This window comes from Ochotona princeps, chromosome 16 (assembly GCF_030435755.1).
Source record: "Ochotona princeps isolate mOchPri1 chromosome 16, mOchPri1.hap1, whole genome shotgun sequence".
Classification (NCBI taxonomy): domain Eukaryota; kingdom Metazoa; phylum Chordata; class Mammalia; order Lagomorpha; family Ochotonidae; genus Ochotona; species Ochotona princeps.
In genome coordinates this window covers 56245160-56264115 of record NC_080847.1, presented here as the reverse complement: position 1 = coordinate 56264115, position 18956 = coordinate 56245160, and the positions used below count along the sequence as shown (strand labels likewise).

Sequence of the window (18956 nt, the reverse complement as noted above, 5' to 3'; positions counted from 1 at the left end):
CACCCACCCGGGCCTGGGCCCCTGGAGCCAAGGCCCTCCCTTGGCGCAGGTGCACAGACGTGTTTGAAATAAAGTTTATTGAAGTTTTTTTTTTCTTCTGTCCGTATTTACATATGATACACGGTAAATAACAGAGCCAGGCCCCCCGTCCCTCCCCTTCCCCAGCCTCGTTAAAAATCGCTGCGTAGACGGTTAACTGCGTGTTCCCTCCCCCCTCCCACCTGAGACGCAAACTAAAAGCCCCGGTCCCCCCCACCCCCCTCCCCAGGGGCCATTCTGGTTCCGTGTATAGCACTGTGCTCCCACACCCTCCTCCCCTCGCAAGGGGACCTCACCCTGCGCGCCCACCTCCCCACAGTCTATCCAAGCTGGGGGGGGGGCAGGCGACCCTAGAGAGAGGCCAGAGGTGGGGGGGGTTTGAGGCGGTAAAGGGGCACGTTGAGGAGTTAGAGAAGTGCCAGAATATGGAAGACAGAGGTTGGGGGGCGTCGACCCCCGCTACTGCCCCTCCCTCCCCCGACGGGGCCTCGAGGGGGGAGAGGCGGGCACAGGCGTGGGCAGGGCCAGAGGAGTCCCGTCCGGGGCAGGGGGTGGGCAAGGGAGGCCGGACGCACCGGGTGCTGGGGAGGCGTGGGGAGAGGGGGCAGGAGGGCAGGACGTCGGCCGTCAGAGAGGAAGGATGTCCCTCCTCCCCACCACAGGGGGAACAGAGAAGGGGGCGCCAGGTGAGGGGCGGCCACCATGCCCACGGCTTCCGGGGGCTACAACTCCGGAGGGCCCCATGGCTCAGCAGGGAGAGAGGGAACCAGGCAGACAGGAGAGGAGGGTGACGGTGGCCGGAGCCTGCTCACCTGCCCTGCGCCCCTGAGGCCAGGCGGGCAGGGCGCAGGGCTTGGAGCTGGACGCAGGGAGCACGAGGGGATGGGGCGGAGCTACCTGCCTCGGGAGGCGGGGTCTGCGGGAAGGGAGTGGGCGAGTGAAGGCCAAAGGACCCAAGGAAAGAGGAAGTGATGAGACGGAGGGGGGCTATGGAAATCAGGGGCAGGACACAGGGCGGGGCCTACCGCTGGCGCAGCCTCCCTCCCGTGGGAGAGGGGCGAGGAGGGAGAAAGACCCCCGGAGGCGGCATCCAGGACGGCTTCAGCAGGGCGAGGTGGAGATGTGCAGGTGGTCCGGGTACTTGATGGCCGGAGGGTAGTTCTGCGTCATCTGGATGGAGACGTCGCTGGAGATGTCCGAGGGGCTGCGGCCGCGGCGCCACGCCTCGGGCTGCAGGAACTGGCCAGAGTAGTCGGAGCAGTCGCTGAGCCGCGGCCGGTAGAAGGCTGGATGTGGACGGTACATCTCCTCCTCCGCGTAACGCTTGGTGAACAGGTACACGGACATCACGCCGGCCCCCTGTGGCGAGGCCAGGTCAGTGCTGGGGCGGCCCCCCAATACACACCCGCGGGGGCCTTCAGGAAGTGGAGCTCCCAGGCCCCCTCCTCTCAGGACCCCAGGGGGTGTAACTTCCAGGACCCCTTCATCCCAGGACCCCAGGAAGTGGAGCTCCCACACCCTCAGCTCCGCTCCTTCATAACCCCGTGCCCCCTCACCCTTCTGCACCCAGCCATCAGCACCCCCGACCCCGGCCCGTTCAGAGCCCCGAGTGTGCCACATCACCTCTTTGAGCAGGAAGGAGGAAGCGGCGAAGGCGAAGGACCAGCCATAGCGATAGTGGAAATACTGCTCGGAGCTGCTGGGCCTGTTCATGACTTCATCGTTGATGCTGGAGATGTAGAGAACCAAGCCCACCACCAAGGAGAGGCCTGGGGGTGCACAGAGGGGCGCCGGGGCATGAGAAGGGGGACCCGGCCCGGTGGAGGAATCCAGAGGCGAATCAATAGCCCCACTCCCACCACAGCACCCCCTGTCTGGGAACTTACCGTGCAAGCAGGGAAGGTGAACAGGGGTGTCCCTGACCTACCTGGGGCAGGAGTACGGCCCCGGGATAGAGGGCAGAGGGAGATGGGTGGTCAGAATCACACCGTGGCGTGAGTACAGGCCATGAGAAATGAAGCTAGAAGAGGGATGGGGGCGTGGCCAAGGCCGAGAGGCACCTAAGATGCCAGCCTGGTCCCAGGCCAAGGGCATGTGGAGGCCCTCGGAGGGTCAGGGAAGACGAAGCCAGGAAGGGATCAGGGGGCTGGGTGGTGGGGCACTCAGCCTGGAGGGAGACTTGGGGGCTGAGGCGCTCCAGGGCTGAGTGGACGGTGACCAGTCATCACAGCCAGGACCTGCCCGGCCATGGGTCCCTGCCAGGCACTGCACTGGCCCCGTTCAGACCTCACAGAAAGGACCTGCCCGGCCATGGGTCCCTGCCTGGCACTGCACTGGCCCCGTTCAGACCTCACTGCAGGACGTGACTTGGAGACCCATGCCCAAGGTGGAGCTGTACTCCAGGTGTACTCTCCCTCAAGGGTGATTTCAGGGGCGATGAAGCCCCCTGCCTTAAATGTACCCACTGGGTGGCTGGGGATGCGGCACACCTGGCTAAGCCGTTGCTGGCACTGCTTGGTCTCTAGCAGGCCCATGGGGGACCCAGACAGAGCTGCAGGCTCCTGGTTCCCCCTACACCAGCCCTTGGCTGTTGCAGCCCTTGGGGGAATGGACCAGTGGACAGATCAGTTTCTGTCTCCCACTCCCTGTCACTCCTACAATAATTACTGCCACCCACCCGTCCCTATCGGCATCCTCCCACAGAGTCCGACAATGAGACATGTCTGTGAGCGTCTGCGGTCCTGCGCAGGTGGAGGGCAGCAGACAGCCTGACGACCGCTCCAGCCACTTTCCAGCTTAGCGTGGCCGGCGCTAATTAAATGACCAGGAAAAAAAAAGGCCACAGAAGAACAATGCTTTGTAGCATCTCCGTTCCTCAGCGAGTTCAAGGTAGGATCAGGACATGCTTGGGCACACGCTAGCAAGGGGACAGCTGAGAGAACTGGCCACTGCCCTGCACCTGCAGCAAGAGTGGCCCACGTGTCCAGCAGCTGCTGAATGGCCAAACAAAGCAGTTCCTCCAGATGTGTGATGAAAGCGTTTGACCCAGGAAAGGCAGACAGCTTAGAAAACGGTTATGACGTGACCTGACTTTTTTTGCTGACCTTCGAGCTGACAGGGCCCACGGCAGGTCTCGCGTGCCTCTGCCGGACCTCAGCCTTCTCCCGCCTGCTTTGCGCGCCCAGGCTCTCCCTGCCCCCGTGCCCCTGCCCCCTGGTTCTCTCCCCACCCCTGGCTTTCCCACGTCTGCCTCGGTGGCCGTAGCTGGGTCTCTCCACGTTTGTCTCCGCTTTGGTGACACCATTGGGGATCCTATGTTTGTTTTTTAAGTGCTTCCTCCCTGGATATCGGAGGGGTGTAGAGAATGGAGACAACATCTCATTTCTCTCAAGTGAGAGCCTGCCACATGCACGCGGGACAGCTGGGGGGAAATGCATAACAGCCGGGCCCTTTAGAGGTGGTGAACTGGCCTTCTTGCCGTGTCCAGCAGTCACCCCGCAACCCCACTTCTCAGGACTGGTGTTCTGACCATGTCCAGCAGAGTCACCCCGCAACCCCACTTCTCGGGACTGGTGTTCTGGCCGTGTCCAGCAGTCACTCCCCAACCATCAAAAGACTCATATATACACCCTCCTGCACTGCAGTGCTGTTTGGAATCAATGAAATGCCGTGACGTCGGGGGCCGACGGGCACAGCCAGGAGAGGCCGTGTGCCGCGGGAAGGAGGGGAGCCGACGGGCACAGCCAGCAGAGGCCGTGTGCCCCGGGAAGGAGGGAGGCCTGTGTGAAGCGGCCGGGTGATCGCGGCGGTGCCAGCCTGCCTTGCTGAGTGAAGCAGCAGCTCAGGCACAGAAGCGCATCCAGCAGGGCACCTTCTCCGCAAGCAAGCAGGGAGCTAAGAATACACATGGGCACCTGCTTGTTTTTGCAAAAAGAGAGAGACCGGAAGGAAAACAAACAGGGAGGGGAGGAGGCGAGAAGGAGGCTGGGCCTGGGAGAGAGCAACACGCAGCACGCTTTCCTGCAGGGACCAGGCCAGTGCGCTCTACGCTCCAAGATGCCAGTAGCAAGGGTTAGGTGAGAAACATGGGAACAAACCCATGGGATGACTCCCATGGAACTGAGGGGAGCACAGGCAGCCCCTGAGGCTGAGAGGCGAGGGTCAGATGGATAATAAACATAGTTGGGGAACTCGAACTGCTGGACTCAGAAACCCAACCATGAAGAGAAGTGCAGGTTCCATGGTCTGCCATGGAGTGCAAATGCCAGAGCCGAGCCTCCTCAGAGGCTCAGATGGAGCAGTGCAGAGCACAACCAGGTACACATGGAGGATATGGCAGTCTATCGGAACCTGCAGAGGACACCTGGCACCACAACAGAGGACAGAACAAATCAATCAACTACCCCAGCCATGTGTTGACAGTGAAAAACTGGGCAAATGGAGACTCTAAGATGGACTATGTCAAATAGTGGATTCTGCAGTGACCTCATCATGCTTGGAACGGCGAGATTGGCAGCAATTCTGACTGTTGAACTATCAAAACCACTTGAGCAGGACCCTCGGAGCATGCCCCACATCGGGAACCTGGGGTGGGTGGGAGGCTGGGTGGGGCTTCTCCCTTTAGCTCCCCTTTACCCCAGATACAGAAAAAAAGAGAATGCGGAAAGTATAGTCTTACCCACTTCCCTGCAGCCCTTGAATCTTTGTGCCCTAATTAACCATGTAAAGATTGTCAAAAATAAAGAAAAGAAAAACATAGTTGGGGGACAAGGTTGGCAAGCAAACGATGTGCAATGGCTCAACTGACCAGTCCTCCCCCTTCAAGCATGGCATCCCACATGGGCACCAATTCATGTCCTGGGGTTCCACTTCCCATCCAGCTCCCTGCCTGTGGCCTGGGAAAGCAGAGGAGGACGGCCCAAAACCTTGGGATCCTGCACCCACGTGGGAGACCCGGAAGAAGCTCCTGGCTCCTGGCTTTGGATCGGCTTAGCTTTGGCTGTTGCGGCCACTTGGGGAGTGAATCAGCAGATGGAAGCTCTTTCTCTCTCCGTCTCTTGTTCTCTCTGTAAATCTGCTTTTTCAATAAAAAAAAAAAAAAAAAAAAAACGAAGAAACCCAGAACCAAAGCATCTGCCCAGAAATCCCGACACCTGCCTGCTCAGTAGGCGTCTGCGTGGATGTGGTCAGGGGCAGTGGTGGGCATTGCAGGTTTGAGCAAATGTGTGTGTTGAGTTGCTTTGTGCAGCCATTTTAAGAAGCTCCATGGAAGGAAGCCCAGCCCCATGGTGACTGTTTACTGGCTACGGGGAAACCTGGGTGGGGGTCAGCCCACAAGGTGAGGAAGAGCCCAAGAAGCAAGTGTTGAAGGATTGAGCTCCCCACCTGTCACACCGAGGACAGCGTGAACATGAGGACGGGAGTGGAGGTGATGGCTTCTGCAACTTGGCACATTTAAATAGACAGGGTGTCCATGAACAGGAGAACAAGTGAAGTCTGTCAGAGCATGGGGCTGGGGCAGCCCTCCGGGCGCAGCGGGTCCTGGCGACAGTCAGTCTGTTGCTGACCCCAGACTCTCCCACACAGAGTAACGCCTGTGCCTTACAGACCCTGTGCCGGCCAGGGGCCCAGCAGGTGCGTCCTGGGAGCTGACACAGCAGGTCGCAGACACCAGGACCCACGTCCCGCAGGGGTGTGTCACCAGCCAGCCGAGGCTCGCTTACAGAGCCTGGTCATGACAGGCAGGGAAACTCCACAAAGGGGGAGCCCTGCACCAAGCAGGGGCCCTCAGAAGCCTCGGCCTCCTGAGGAAAGAGGCAGGTGGTAGGAGCGATAGCCGGGAGCAGGTGGGCCCCTCCCGGAGAGGACACGGAGCTCAAGTTCAAGGATCCTGGGGCCTCCTGTGGTCTTTCTCTAGTTCCCCTTCTCCTAGAGCAGACTGCTGCTCCAGATCAAAGACAGACAGGCCGGCCTCCCCACGACCAGCGCCTCCCAGTCACAGGGCTGAACTGCGTGAGTGCCCCGGGGGCCCAGGGAAATCCTAACAGGGGAAAGGAGGACACCGGGCAGCAGGCAGCCAGAAAACAGGAGGAAGAGGATGCACTGGGCAGAAAACGGGAAAACGGAGAAGGAAGAGGATGGTGGCTACGCTGGCATGTTGGGGTTTTCTGTTCTGTGACGCATCCCTGTTACACCAGGCATTCCTTTTAAAGAAAGAAGTTGACATGTTTTAAGGGGAAAAAAAAATGAAGGGAGACTAAATGTCGTCACCAGGAAACCTAAAGCACAACCCTCGGTTAGATCCTGAATCAGGAAAAACATGATAAAAGACGAGGTGGTTGCCTGTGACACCCAGTTTGGATGCTGGCCTGTGTCCCTGCTGCTCCACTTCCCATCCAGCTCCCTGCTTGGGGCCTGGGAAAGCAGTCGAGGACGGCCCAAGGCCTTGGAACCTTGTGCCCGTATGGGGGGCCCGGAAAAAGCTCCTGGCTTGTTCCCATCTGGGAAATGAACCAGTGGATAGAAGATTTCCTTCTCTCCCTCTCTCTTTCTCAGCCTCTGCCTCTCTCCTCTACAACTCTTTCAAAAAGTCTTAAAACACATACACACACAGTGACACGTGACTGTGGACTGGCTATGACTGTACTGTTCCAATGCTGGACTTCCAGACTGGTTCTGTGGATAACTCTCCTATTCTTAGGAACTACCTGCTGGAAGTATTCGGGAGTGAAGTGCTTGCAGCGTGTATTCATGCAGCCCTGCCCCCGTGCAAGTTAGCTGCCGATGTGTGCACACATCCACACGAGTGTGCATGTATATGTAAAGACCTCCCACCTGCATGTTCACTAACTACATGCGTGCAACAGCCAGGGCTGGGCCAGGATTCAGTCAGGAGCCAGACACTCCGCCAGGGTCTTCCATGTGGCTGACAGGACCCAAGGACTTGGGCCAGCATCTGCTGCTTTCCCAGGTGCAGGAGCAGAGAGCTGGTCAGGGAGCGGGTCGGAACCTGGGACCTGGAGGAGCCGCCCAGACGGCGGCACCACGCCTGTCCCAGCCACACTTTTATCATAAACTTGGAAAAGACCGTGTCATCTACACACAATGCCAGCGCTACAGTGAGCAAAACCTGCACTATGATCAGAGCATTCTCAGCAACAGCCCCTTTTCACGTCCCCACGGGACAGCCTGACCCAATTCACAACATGAAGGGCAGCAGGGCAGCAGCCGAGCCTCGCGGCGTGTGTGTGCTAGCTGCCTCCTGGGCACACGTCGCTCCCAGCTCCCAGAGCACACCAAGAAAAGAGTGGACTGAACAAGGTGATGAGAACCCTGCCAGGCATACCCTGGTGGGTCCATAACCTGGGTCAGCTCAGCCAGTCATCCACCCCAGCACTTCACAGAAACAGGCCCAGCATCTGCTCGCGCCAAGAAAGGGAAGAGGGGCCACAGTTGTGGCGCATGGGTTGGGCCTCCACCCTGGCTGCCGACGCGCCTGGGAGAAGAGCAGAGCCCAAAGATGGCCAAGGTGCTCGAGCCTCTGCCACACATGAAACCCAAATGAAGCCCCTTGCTCCAGGCTGCAGCCTGGCCCAGTGCTGGGCAGTGAACCAGCAAATGGACGATCTCTCTGCCTCTTTCCTGTCCAACTGCCTTTCGAACAAATATACCAGGGGCCAGGAAGATGGCTCAACTGAGTAACCGTCTACCTCCAAGCACAGCATCCCATATGGGCATCGGTCTGTGTCCTGGCTGCTCCACTTCCCATCAAGCTCTCTGCTTGTGGTCTGGGAAGGCAGCAGGGAACGGCCCAAATCCTTGGGACCCTGTACCTATGTGGGAGACCCAGAAGAGGCTCCTGGCTTTGGATCAACTCAGTTCTGGCCAGTGTGTCCACTTGAAGGGTGAACCAGTGGATGAAAGAACTTTCTCTCTTGTCCTCTCCTCTCTGTGAGATCTGCCTTTCCAATAAAACAAAAATAAATCTTTAAATAAGCAAAACACTAAAAGCAGAAAAGACCAAACCAGGACCTGTTCAGGATTGTTTGACATCTTACAGCAAATCCCCAAGACGGATGGAGAACAAATAAACCCAGAGCCTATGGTACCAGAACCCCAGAATGCAGGAATTCCAACGGCTCGCCAAAAGTAAATGGCAAAAAAATAAAAGGACGGGGACTTGTTGAGACGAAAAGACACTTTGGAGATCAATCAGTGGAACGCACATGTGGAATGTGGGTCCTGACACGCAAGCGGGCTGTAAACAGGCCTATACGAGCCGGATGGAGCGGCTTGAACACCAAGTAGGGATTCGCAGACACTCAGCAATTGCTCTCATTTGCCTGGGCCTGCCAGCGGCGTCGCGCCTCTAGTAAACAGAGGAGTACTGGTAACTCGGAGAGGCCCTAAATATCCGTGCATGAGATGGGCTGAAGCCGAGACTGGCTGGAAAACCAGGCAAGAAGTGCAGGCAAGGAGAACGCAGCAGGAGGGCTAAGAAAAGACGCGCCATATGTCTGGGATTGTTGAACCAAGGCAAGGATGCGTGTGAGCGCCTTACTCCATTCTGTCCGTGTTTTTATAAGGAAATATATTTTAAAAGTGAGTGTTGTAAAAAATAAAATTAAAAAAAAAAAAAAGCCTTGAAGGAACTAATCCAGACAAAAAGAGACTTTAGTTGCTCCGTGTCACGTGTGAGCCTAGACAGAGGCCTGGTGCTTCGCAGGGAAAGCTAAGACAACATTCCTGAGACACCTGGCACAGCCTGGAGGGGGACTGAATCATACGACAGAAGCGGCATGCGATTCCTAGGACGACGGAAGCGGCACGCGATTCCTAGGAGCCACAGTTCCAGCGGAGCGCACTGTCAAACGACGCACGAACCTTTCCTAAGAACTACTGCGATGCGACAACGTGCCTTCAAAAGCAGAACGCCTTTGTGCGTGTGCGGAGACGAGTGGGAGGAGACATGGACAGAGGGGATGTGGCAGGCCATTTGAACAGTGGGCTGACCTGCATGGGTGGAAAAAAGCAGGACTGTGGTCCTTCTCTGTATCCCACTTTGTCCCATGGAACATCATTCCGCTGCGCTCAGAAGGTGCGCACAGCGCTTCGCACTGCGGCTCACGTGACACTGACGACGCTTGGGAACCAGACCTAGCTGTGCCTCCTCCAATCAGCTCCTGCCCGCCCTGGGAGGCGGCAGGTGGCGGCCAAGGACCTGGAGCCTTTGGGACCCCTCACGGGCCCCCTTGCTGCAGCGTCTGAGAAATGAACCAGTAGATGAAAGTTCTCTCCCCTGCTCATTCCCCCACACTTCACTTCAAATACATTGATGAAAGTTCAAGGAAACTATATATACAGCAAATAGCTAAATGTCACGTTCGCAGAAACAGAACTCAGAAGGAGACCGGCCCAGGCCGAGGTTCCCCACCACAGCTTCTCACGCCTCACTCCCCCAGGCTGCCAGGAGCCAGCCCACTTGACTTCCACGGCATGCCGTCTGTAGCACAGCACTTGACATACCACCAGTCCTGGCTGGCTGGATGAATACACGCACCACATAGCAGAAACTTCTAGAACAGCTTCTGAGCTGCTCACCCTTTGTAACGTACTCTAAATCCTGCTCTTCCTCTGCCCCTCCCCAAAACTATACTGTCTTCTCCCTCTGGATGGAACAGCACTTTCCACTGCCAGCATTGCACAAGTTGGACAGCAAGCCCATAAAATCTCACTGGGTGGGAGAGCAACCCGCAACAGGTCTTAAAAGATGGTGGACGGGGCCCGGCACAGTAGCCTAGCAGCTAAAGTCCTTGTTTTGCACATGCCAGGATCCTATGTGGGCGCCAGTTTTAATCCCAGCAGCCCAACTTCCCATCCAGCTCCCTGCTTGTGGCCTCGGAAAGCAGTTGAGGACGGCCCAAAGCCTTGGGACCCTGCACCCACGTGGGAGACCCAGAAGAGGCTCCTGGCTCCTGGCTTCGGATTGCCTCAGCTCCAGCCATGGCAGCCGCTTGGGGAGTGAATCAGCGAATGGAAGATCTTCCTCTCTGTCTCTCCTCCTCTCTGTATATCTGACTTTCCAATAAATAAATAATCTTTAAAAACAATATGGTGGAGGCCCGAAGTCACCCTCACTCTGGTCTGTAAGTCACACACACAGCAGGCCTGCAGCTCACAGCAGAGCGCCTGGCTAGAGTCCCGGCCGCTCCTCTTCCAGTCTAGCTGCCTGCTAACGCACCGGGGAGGCCCCAAGGGACAGCTCGAATCCTTGGATTCCTGCTGCTCAGGTGGGAGACCCAGATGGAGTTCTTGGGATAATTGCTTGGGGCATGAACCAGCAGGTAAAGCGTGCTTTCTCTCTCTCTCACTGCCTATCAAATAAATACAACAAACTTTACAAAGAAATGCAGATCATTTGTCTTGAGTCCTAGCTGTTTCCTTCGTGTCCGATTCACAACCTGAATACCTCAGAAACCCCCCTTTGGCATCCCCATCACGCCCCACGCCTGGCGTTCTGCCTCCAGATAAAGGCTCCCCAGAGTGGACGTGCACCCCTCCTGGCCCCTGCCGTGCCCAGCTCACACAGCAGTCCCGCTCAGCAAGGCTCGCCAGGTCCCTGCCGCCCGCTGCCGCCCGCTGCCGCCTCCTCCCCCTGCAGCCCCGGCTCATGCTCCACACAGCATCTACAGAAGCAGCCAGCACGGGGCTCCGGGGAAGGCCGCGCGCTTCCAATGGGGACATGCGCTTCCGTTTCTCCTCTTAGTAAGTCATTCTTCTCTCCAGTTCATCTTGTCCCTGCAGCCCAACTCTGCACTCTGCTCACCCCCTGAGCAGCCACGGGGCTCGGTCACTCTTGGAGTGCTGTGGTCAGCCTCAGTGGCATAGCCAGCTCAATGGGAACGCACCTGGCTGCACAGCAATGGAGCTCCAGCACCATGGAGAGCTGCACTGGGGGCCGCCACCCTGGCTGTGAATTCCACCCATCCACACCGGGCAGCCTCCTGTCTTAAAAAAAACTCCCCCTCACCCTGTCAGCATCAATAGGGGTGTCACCCCCTCCTGGAAGCCCTCCAAGGTTGCTCCCCCCCTCACCACACCAGGATACCTACACTGTCATTCATCCTCTACACAGAGATATTTCCAGGTGTGGGGTTGGCAGGGGAGCGGGCATGGGGCATTTGGTGTAAGCCACTGCTATGCAAGCCACTGCTGGGCACACCCACACCCCGTGACATCGTGCCTAGTTCAAGTCCTAGCCCTGTTCTCATGTCACCTTCCTGCCATTGTGCCTGGGGAGACCGCTAAAAGCGTGGACCCCTGCCACCCACGTGAAAGAGCCGCATGGAGGCCTAGGCTCTTCCTCTCTCTCTGGCCCAGCCCTGGCTGTCGCTGGTATTTGAGGAACAAATGGAATCTCTCTCCCTCTGAATCTGCTTGGACATGTAAAGTAAGTACAGGAAACTTTGTTACAGATTGCAGTGTGGCCTTCCTGCTGTGGTGTGGTTCAGACGGGCAAGCCGAGGACAGGAGGGAGACCGCCTGGGAGGGAGTCCTCGCCCCTGGCAAGTTCATGTTCTTGTAGCAGGAGGAGACCCAAACAACAGGAGCTGGCGACCTGGCTGCCATCCCGTATCTGCCGAGGCCTTGGCTGCTGCACTTCCACCCAGCTCCCTGTCGGTGCACCTGCGAAGGCGGTGGAGGATGAGCCAAGTGCTTGGGCCCTGTGCCCGCCATGGGAGACCTGGATGGAATTTCTGGCTCCTGCCTGGCCTCTGCTGTGGCCATTTGGAGAATGAACCAGCGGATGGAAGATGTTTCTCTGTGTGTCTTACCCCACCCTATAACTATGCCTTTCAGATAAACAACAAAATAAATCTTAAAAAGCAAACAGATGGCAACAGCAAAGAGTACTATGGAAAAGCATGACAGGCGGCTTGCAAGCAGTGACATAGTGGAGGTCCAGACAGGTCAGAGCAGGCACTGAGGAACAGGCCTGCATGCTGGGAAGAAGCCCCAGGCAGGGAGCCAGAGCGACAAGGCCTCGGGCGAGGTCCAGTGATGGCGTCAGGAGTGGTGCGGGCTGCAGAAGGCGGTGTGGGCACGGAGCCTCGGGGCTGTGGGACCTGCCACGGGTGTGTGGCCAGGGCGAACCTGCATGCAGGACGCCGCCAGCTCTCAGCGCCTGGGCTCTCACGGTGGGCACGAGAGGGCTCAGCTGTGTTCCAATGCCAAGCTCTGGGTCTGGGACACACGCAGGGTGGAAACAGCAGGGACTCAGACCCCGCTGGGTGATGGGAGGAGAGGTGGGGGTGGAAGCGGGGCATGCCCAGACATGGCTCCCATGCCCCAGAAAAAAAAAATCAATGCCACCCTGCCATCCTCCCCTGCGGCACTGGGCAAGCAGATCCAGTCCGTCGGTCAGCTGGCTCTGACCTGGTGGCTTGTCCTGCCCAGCCTCAGAGCTGAGTGGCCAAGGCCTGGACCTCAGTATCAGCAGTCCTTCTGGTCTCTATTGCCACAGACCCCTGAGGGTGCTCAAAGACTTACACGGTGTATTTGAAAGTTGAGAGAGAGAGAGAGAGAGAGAGAGAGAGAGAGAGAGCTTCCATCTGTTGGTTCACACCCCAAATACCCATATAACAGCCAGGGCTGTGCCAGGCAGAAGCCAGGAGCCTGGAACTCCCTCGGGATCTCCCACACAGGTGGCAGGCCAAGCCGTCTCCCCAGGCAGTGTGGCCTGCTGGGCCACATGTCATCCACATGGGACCCTCTCCTACGGCTTTTCCCAGAAGTGCATGCCACCTCCAGCAGTGCTCGCTCTGACAACCCCCAGCCCCTCCATCAGGAAGACGAGGCAGGCGGATTGGGGGGCTTTCCACTCAAGAGCTAGGAGGGTTCTAAAAAAGATTTTATCTATCTATCTATGTATCTAGTTACTTATTATTTATTTATTTTATTGGACAGTTATATCTACAGAGAGAAGGAGAGACAAAATGGAAGATCTTCCAGTCAGAGGTTCACTCCCCAAGTGGCCGCAATGGCCGGAGCTGCGCCAATCCCAAGCCAGGAGTCAGAAACCTCCAGGTCCCCCGTGTGGGCACAGGGTCCTCGACTGCTTTCCTAGGCCACAAACAGCAGGCTGGAAGGGAAGTGGAGCAGCCAGGACACAAACCGACACCCATATGGGATCCCTGGCATGCAAGGCAAGGTTTTAGCTGCTAGGCTATCACATCGGGCCACAAGAGTTAGGAGTTTTTCAAATTATCTCAGACTTCTGGAGGCTGGCATCATGGCACAGCAGGTTAAGCTGCCACCTGTAATGCAGACACGGCTTCTTCACTCTACTCCAAGCCAGTGCTCCTGGGAGAAAGCTCTGGGGCCCTGCCACTCCCACGCGAGACCCAGATGGAGTGCCAGGCTCCTGGCCTAGGCCTGCCCAGCACCCAGCCGCTGCAGCCCGTTAGGGGAGTGAAGCAGCAGACGGAAGATCTCTCGCTCTCTTCTGCCCTGCCACTTTCCCTTCCAAACAAGTAGAAAAAATGAAAACAGCTGTCTCCCTCACCCCCAAAGCAAGGCTTCAGCTCAGCCAGCAGGCAGTGCTGCTAGCAACAGGAGGTCTAGACCTGTGCCATACGATGGACACCTGGGGCTGCACGGGACCTGCACACATGAGGCTGGACCCCGGGGTCCACTCTGTCTCACATGGCCCCACCGTGTCATCGTTCTTTCCAGTCCCAGCGGCTGGGGTCTGACTCTCGCCCTGTCCCCGCGTCCCCTGTCCCTTGGCATCCCCTCGGAGAAGCGAGCCTTGAGCAAGCAGGCAGGTTGGTTTGGAATCGGGACTGGAAAGAGTCCTCTCAAAATTCGCAGTGAACGCAGCGCGCACGTTCTGAGCAGACCGTGCACGGGTCTCGCTCCTGGCAGCACAAGACTCATCTTCCAACTTCCCACACCTGCCACTCCACCCGCCCCCCTGTGTGGACCGGGCGCGTCACAGCCGTGCGCCACTTACAAAGGGATTTAGAGCGTTCTGTGCAGGTGACGTGAAGCTGCCTCCTCCTGCCCCACTTTCTCTCTCTAGGCCACAACTCTGCCATGCGCAGGAGGGCGCGGGCTGTGACGCTCCGCCAGCGGGCGTGATGTTCTCCGTGTCTTATTTTAGCTCAGTGTCTGGCTCCACACGGTGCCCCGCCAGTCTGCACGGAGGTCGCACCCTGTTTCCCATGGGGGGAGGAAGGTGGGTGGGGAGCAGGGAGGAGAGAGAGGATGCTTGCCTGTCTGCACAGCCCGGGTACACGGCCAGGCCACTGACACCCAGGGAGCAACACAGATGGACAGCAGGCCAGGACATGATGCCTGCCCCCCGGGCTGGCTCTCAGCAGTGGCTTCACGGGTGTTCCTAACAAAACTTCTTTGACTTTTCAGCTTTAAAACATTCAAAAAACAGAGGCCAGTGCTTGGCCACAAGGGAAGCTACCACGTACCACTTGTGTCCACTGGGATCCCACATGGGCTCCACTTCCCATCCAGCTCCCCACTTATGGCCGGGGAAAGGGACAGAGGACGCCCAAGGCCTTGGGACCCTGTGCCCGTGTGGGAGACCCGGAAGAAGCTTCTGGCTCCTGGCTCCAGCGTGGCCCCAGTTCTGGCCATTGTAGCCATTTGGGAAGTGAACCAGAAGATGGAAGATCTCTCTCTCTCTCTGTAACTCAGCCTTTCACATACATAATAATAATAAAAATCAGTGTGGCGCAGAACTCAAGGAGCCTCCTCGACTGTCAGAGGCCATTAAACACACCACCTACCTTCCAGGCCTGCTCCCAGGCCACAGACAGCCCCTCCCCGCGACCCACCCACTCACCCGAGAGGATGAAGAAGATGCCCGACACGAAGGCCAGGATGGTTCTCTGAGGGCGGATGTGGCCGATGTTGCTGATGACGAAGGCGGTGAACACCAGGAAGAGGCTGACCATGGGGAAGGGGGTGGCCGTGCGCACCGTCTCTGCGGGAGCCAGACGCAGGGTTGAGGGGGCACAGCCGGAGACACGGGCCCCTCGGGCTCCTTCAGCTTCCCACTGCCTCACCCACTCCCCCCTTCTCAGGGGCTGCCCACCGCCATGTCCACCCTGGCCCTGGACGGGCCCTGGCCCTCAGCTAACTCCTGCATCCTGTACTTGCAAGCCCCGCCTCCCGCTGGCCCCGCCCCTCTGCTGGCACCTCGCACAAGCCCCGCCTCCCATAGGCCCCGCCCCTCAACTGGCACCACACTTACAAGCCCCGCCTCATGTCGGCCCCGCCCCTCAGCTGGCACCCACGCAAAGCCCCGCCTCCTCCTGGCCCCGCCCTTTGTGGTGTGAGTCCCGCCCCTTCCTGCCCCGCCCCTCCTTGCTGACTCCCACAAGCCAGTCTTCCTGCAAGCCCAGGCTTCCTTGTCCCAGCACTTCCCCCGACTGCCCCTCACTCAGAATATTCTCCGTGTTCTCCGTCACCAAGTTGATCTCTGGCTCAAGGAAATATTCCGACGCCACGCAGCGACCCTTCTCTCGCCCTGGGGAAAGGACACACACAAATAAACCGGGTTGACTACAGGTGCCCGCCAGGGGCAGGGTGGACATGGGGGGGCACCCCAGACCTGGGGCGGGGAGACCAGGGCCAAGAGGGAAGGGCTGGGCAGAACACCTGAGAGATGTTCCTGGGAGCCCCTCCCAGGCCCCCAGGAAGGAGATCAGGGCTGGAACCTAGCATCCTAAGTGAGGAGGGGGCTGTACACCTGGGGGGTGTGGGGAGGGCAGGATTTCTAACAGGAGGGGTCTGTGGTGTTGGCAGGCCAAGCTGGAACTGTCCACAGGTCAAGTCCTGAACCCAGAAGCTGATTCCAAGGTGCTATAGAAGCTGGGGGGGGTGACGGGAGGGGAGGGCCCGACACCTGGCTATCCCCAGACCCGGGGCTCACGGGGCAAGGAAGCAGGGCATCGGGGAACACCCAACAAGCCTGCACACAGAACAGAGAAAGGGGTCAGTTCCTAGGCTTCCAGAACCCAGGGGTGGACCCCCACCGGGCCCGTGGGCTCCTGGGCGGGACCGGGGCAGGTGCCGGCAGATGGGGGCATACCCGCAAAGAAGCAGACGCGCCAGAGGCCGGCGTGCAGTGCCATCTTGACCTCGGTGGTCTGGTTCTGTGGCAACACTGTGCCCTCTTCCATGTACAGCCAGTAGTCCGTGCTGACCGCGATGCCCACCAGCAGCAGGCCGCAGGCTCCAAACACGCTGCTGAGCAGGGTCAGGGCGCGGCTGCTGCAGTGGCTCATCCTGGGCGGCGGGGGACGCCCTGCGGGGCCTGCAAGACACATCTGCCAGTCAACGTGCCCGTACACACCACTGGCCGGTCAGCAGCTCCCCACGAGACCCTCTCAGCTCTGACCCAGCTGGGATGTCTCCACCCTGTCCTGCCTCTGTGCCCTGACCTGGTGCCCTGGTGCCCCTCCTTTGGCCATCTGCAGGACCCCAACTCCTCGCTTCAGACCCCTGCTCCCAAGCCTGCCTGAGCCTTGGAGGAGATCCCCACCCACGTGGATGCCCCAGGGGCTGTAACCTTGGCCCTGACGTGGATTTTTCAACTCAGGACTTGACCCATGACTTCCTAACTCTGCTCCTGTGTTTCAACCTCAATGGGGTGCCCCACACCCCAGAGCCAAGCTGGCAGGACCCTGATTCCACCATGCAGGGGCCTGCAACCTAGGAAGCTGGGTCCTTGATCCGGGGTCAAACCCAAGAACAGAGCTGAGACCCTGCAACCCAGCACTCCATCCAGAGCAACCCCAGAAAAGCCAGCAATCCGATCCTCTGAGCCTAAAATCCCACTCAGGAGTTCTGAGCCCTCCCCCAACCCAGCATCACCTGACCTACGAGCTGTGGACCCCCAGTTTCTCACACTAAGCTTCCCCACTGGGACTCTGGATGCCCTCCAACACTGGGTCTCCCCAAGGAAGAGGTCCCCCAGGGGGCGGGGAACCCAAGAGATTCCAACTAGGACAGGAGTCCCCAAACCCCGCATCCACAGCCCTCTCTGGGCTCCCCCAGCCATAACTTTCCCGTGTGCCTGTGGCGCAGCGGGGGGGGGGCTATCCCCACAAGCGATCTGGACAGCCCCCTGCAAGCGCTATCCTTGAAAACTGCCAAGTTAGAGACACCCCCTGACCGCCTCCCGGGACAACACGACCTGAGACCCAACTTCCTGAGACAGCTTCGTAAACACCCCCCCACACACACACACACCCCAACACACACCACTCGCGAGCTCCCACCCCGCCCCCCAGCCCTGGTCCTGGCCCTCGGAGGACGCAGCCACAGCTCTGGCCAGCTCTGCCTCCCATCCCCCCCAGCCCGGTGCTCCAGGCTCGCCCGCCAGCCTTGGCTGCGCTCCCCCCAGTCCTCCCTGCCACCGCTGGCGGGAGGGCAGCCTCCTAAGGCGCGCGTCGCCTCCTCCAGGTGGGCTGCCCGGGGTCCCGTACCACCCTCCGATGCCGGCAGGGACGGCCGGGTGCTTGCTCGCTCTCTCGCCCTTCCCGACTCCTCGTCGCCCTGCGCGCCCCAGCGTCCTGCTGCTCCGGTCCTCCCTCCCGGGGCCGGCAGCCTCCTTCTCGCCCTTCCTTATCCGGGACCCCCCTGGGTCCAGGCGCTCGGTGCCCCGCGCCCCCTTCTTAAACCCCACCCTCGGGCACAAACTCTGAATCAGGGGAGCCCTAACTCCCCGCTCCGAAATGCTGGGGACCCCTCCCCAGGCTCGAACCCTGCGCCTCCCGGCCCGCGGTTGCCTGCCTCCTCTCCGAGGGGCGCAGGACCTTGGAGTGCGGAGCCCTGCGCTCCGGGACCCTCGGGGCGGTCCTCCGGGGCCGTCCCCTCCTTCATCCCCTGCAAGGCCTCGCACCTCGGGGCCTCCAGCCGCCTGGCCCCCAGCCCTGGAGCACCCCCGGGTCCCCTCCGAGGGGCGCCCCCTCTTTCTTCCCTCCGGCCAGGACCCTCCCCTCGCGCTCACCTCGCTCAGGGCTGGGCGGACGCTCCGGGCCGCGGGCCCCGCAGCCGCATGACCGGCCCCGCGGCTTCCCCCGGCCGCCGCCTCCGGGGTCGACCCCGGCGCCCGCGCCCCCCGCCCCAGCCCCGGAGCCCGGCGTCCCGGCCCCCCGCCCGGCCTCCCACCCCCCACCCCCCGCGCCCGCGGCCTCACTCGGCGGCGGACCGAGCCGGGAGCGGGGACCGGCGGCCGCTCATTGGCTGCGGCGGAGGAGGGGAGGGTGCGGGCGGGGAGGGAGGGAGCGAGCCGGGCCTGGAGGAGGAGGGGGCAGGCGGCGAGCCGCCAGAGGGGCAGGGGCGCCGCGGGGCGAGCGGAGGGCGTCACGCGGACGGCGCGCCCGAGGCGTCCCGGGGGCCGCCGGGGCTCGGCGCTGCGGGGCTCGGCGCTGCGGGGCTCGGCGCTGCGGGGCCCGGCCAGGGGAGAGGTCAGAGAGCCGTGCGGAGGGGAGCCCGCTGGATGCTGGACGCTCCGAGGCCTCGGGCCGAGAGACGCGGAGATCCAGAGACCTTGGGCCGGGTGTGTGGGGGGTGGGGTGCAAAGGAGACAGAGAGACCCCCGAGGAGGCGCGGCGGCAGGTGCAAGCCTGCGGTCCCCCCGAGCAGCACTGGGGCGGAGCCTGGGGTCTGGGCGGCGGGCGGGGGGCGTCCCGGGCCGGGTCCCGGAGCCGCGGGCGGGCGCACCGAGCAGAGCCGGGTCCTGCAGCCGCCGCCGCGGAGCCGAGAGCCGGGCCAGCACCCCCCCAGCGTGATGTCAGCGGGGCCACTCTTAAAGGGGCAGCCGCCCGCCGAGGGTCGGGGCGGGGGCGGGGTCCCCGGGTGTGTGCGGGACGGAGGGCGGGCTGGGG

General features: G+C 60.3%; 1 protein-coding gene across 1 annotated transcript; it reads right to left on the bottom strand.

Annotated features, from left to right (window-relative positions):
• Positions 1 to 906: 906 nt before the first annotated feature.
• On the bottom strand, positions 907 to 18443 carry CACNG7 (calcium voltage-gated channel auxiliary subunit gamma 7). Its single transcript, XM_004596941.3, has 6 exons — positions 18077 to 18443; positions 16154 to 16378; positions 15503 to 15589; positions 14903 to 15043; positions 1663 to 1808; positions 907 to 1398 (listed from the first exon to the last, which is right to left on the bottom strand). Exons 2-6 carry the CDS (start codon positions 16347 to 16349, stop codon positions 1141 to 1143), a joined length of 828 nt encoding a protein of 275 aa, XP_004596998.1. The 5' UTR covers positions 16350 to 16378; positions 18077 to 18443; the 3' UTR covers positions 907 to 1140.
• Between the last annotated feature and the right edge of the window lie 513 nt (positions 18444 to 18956).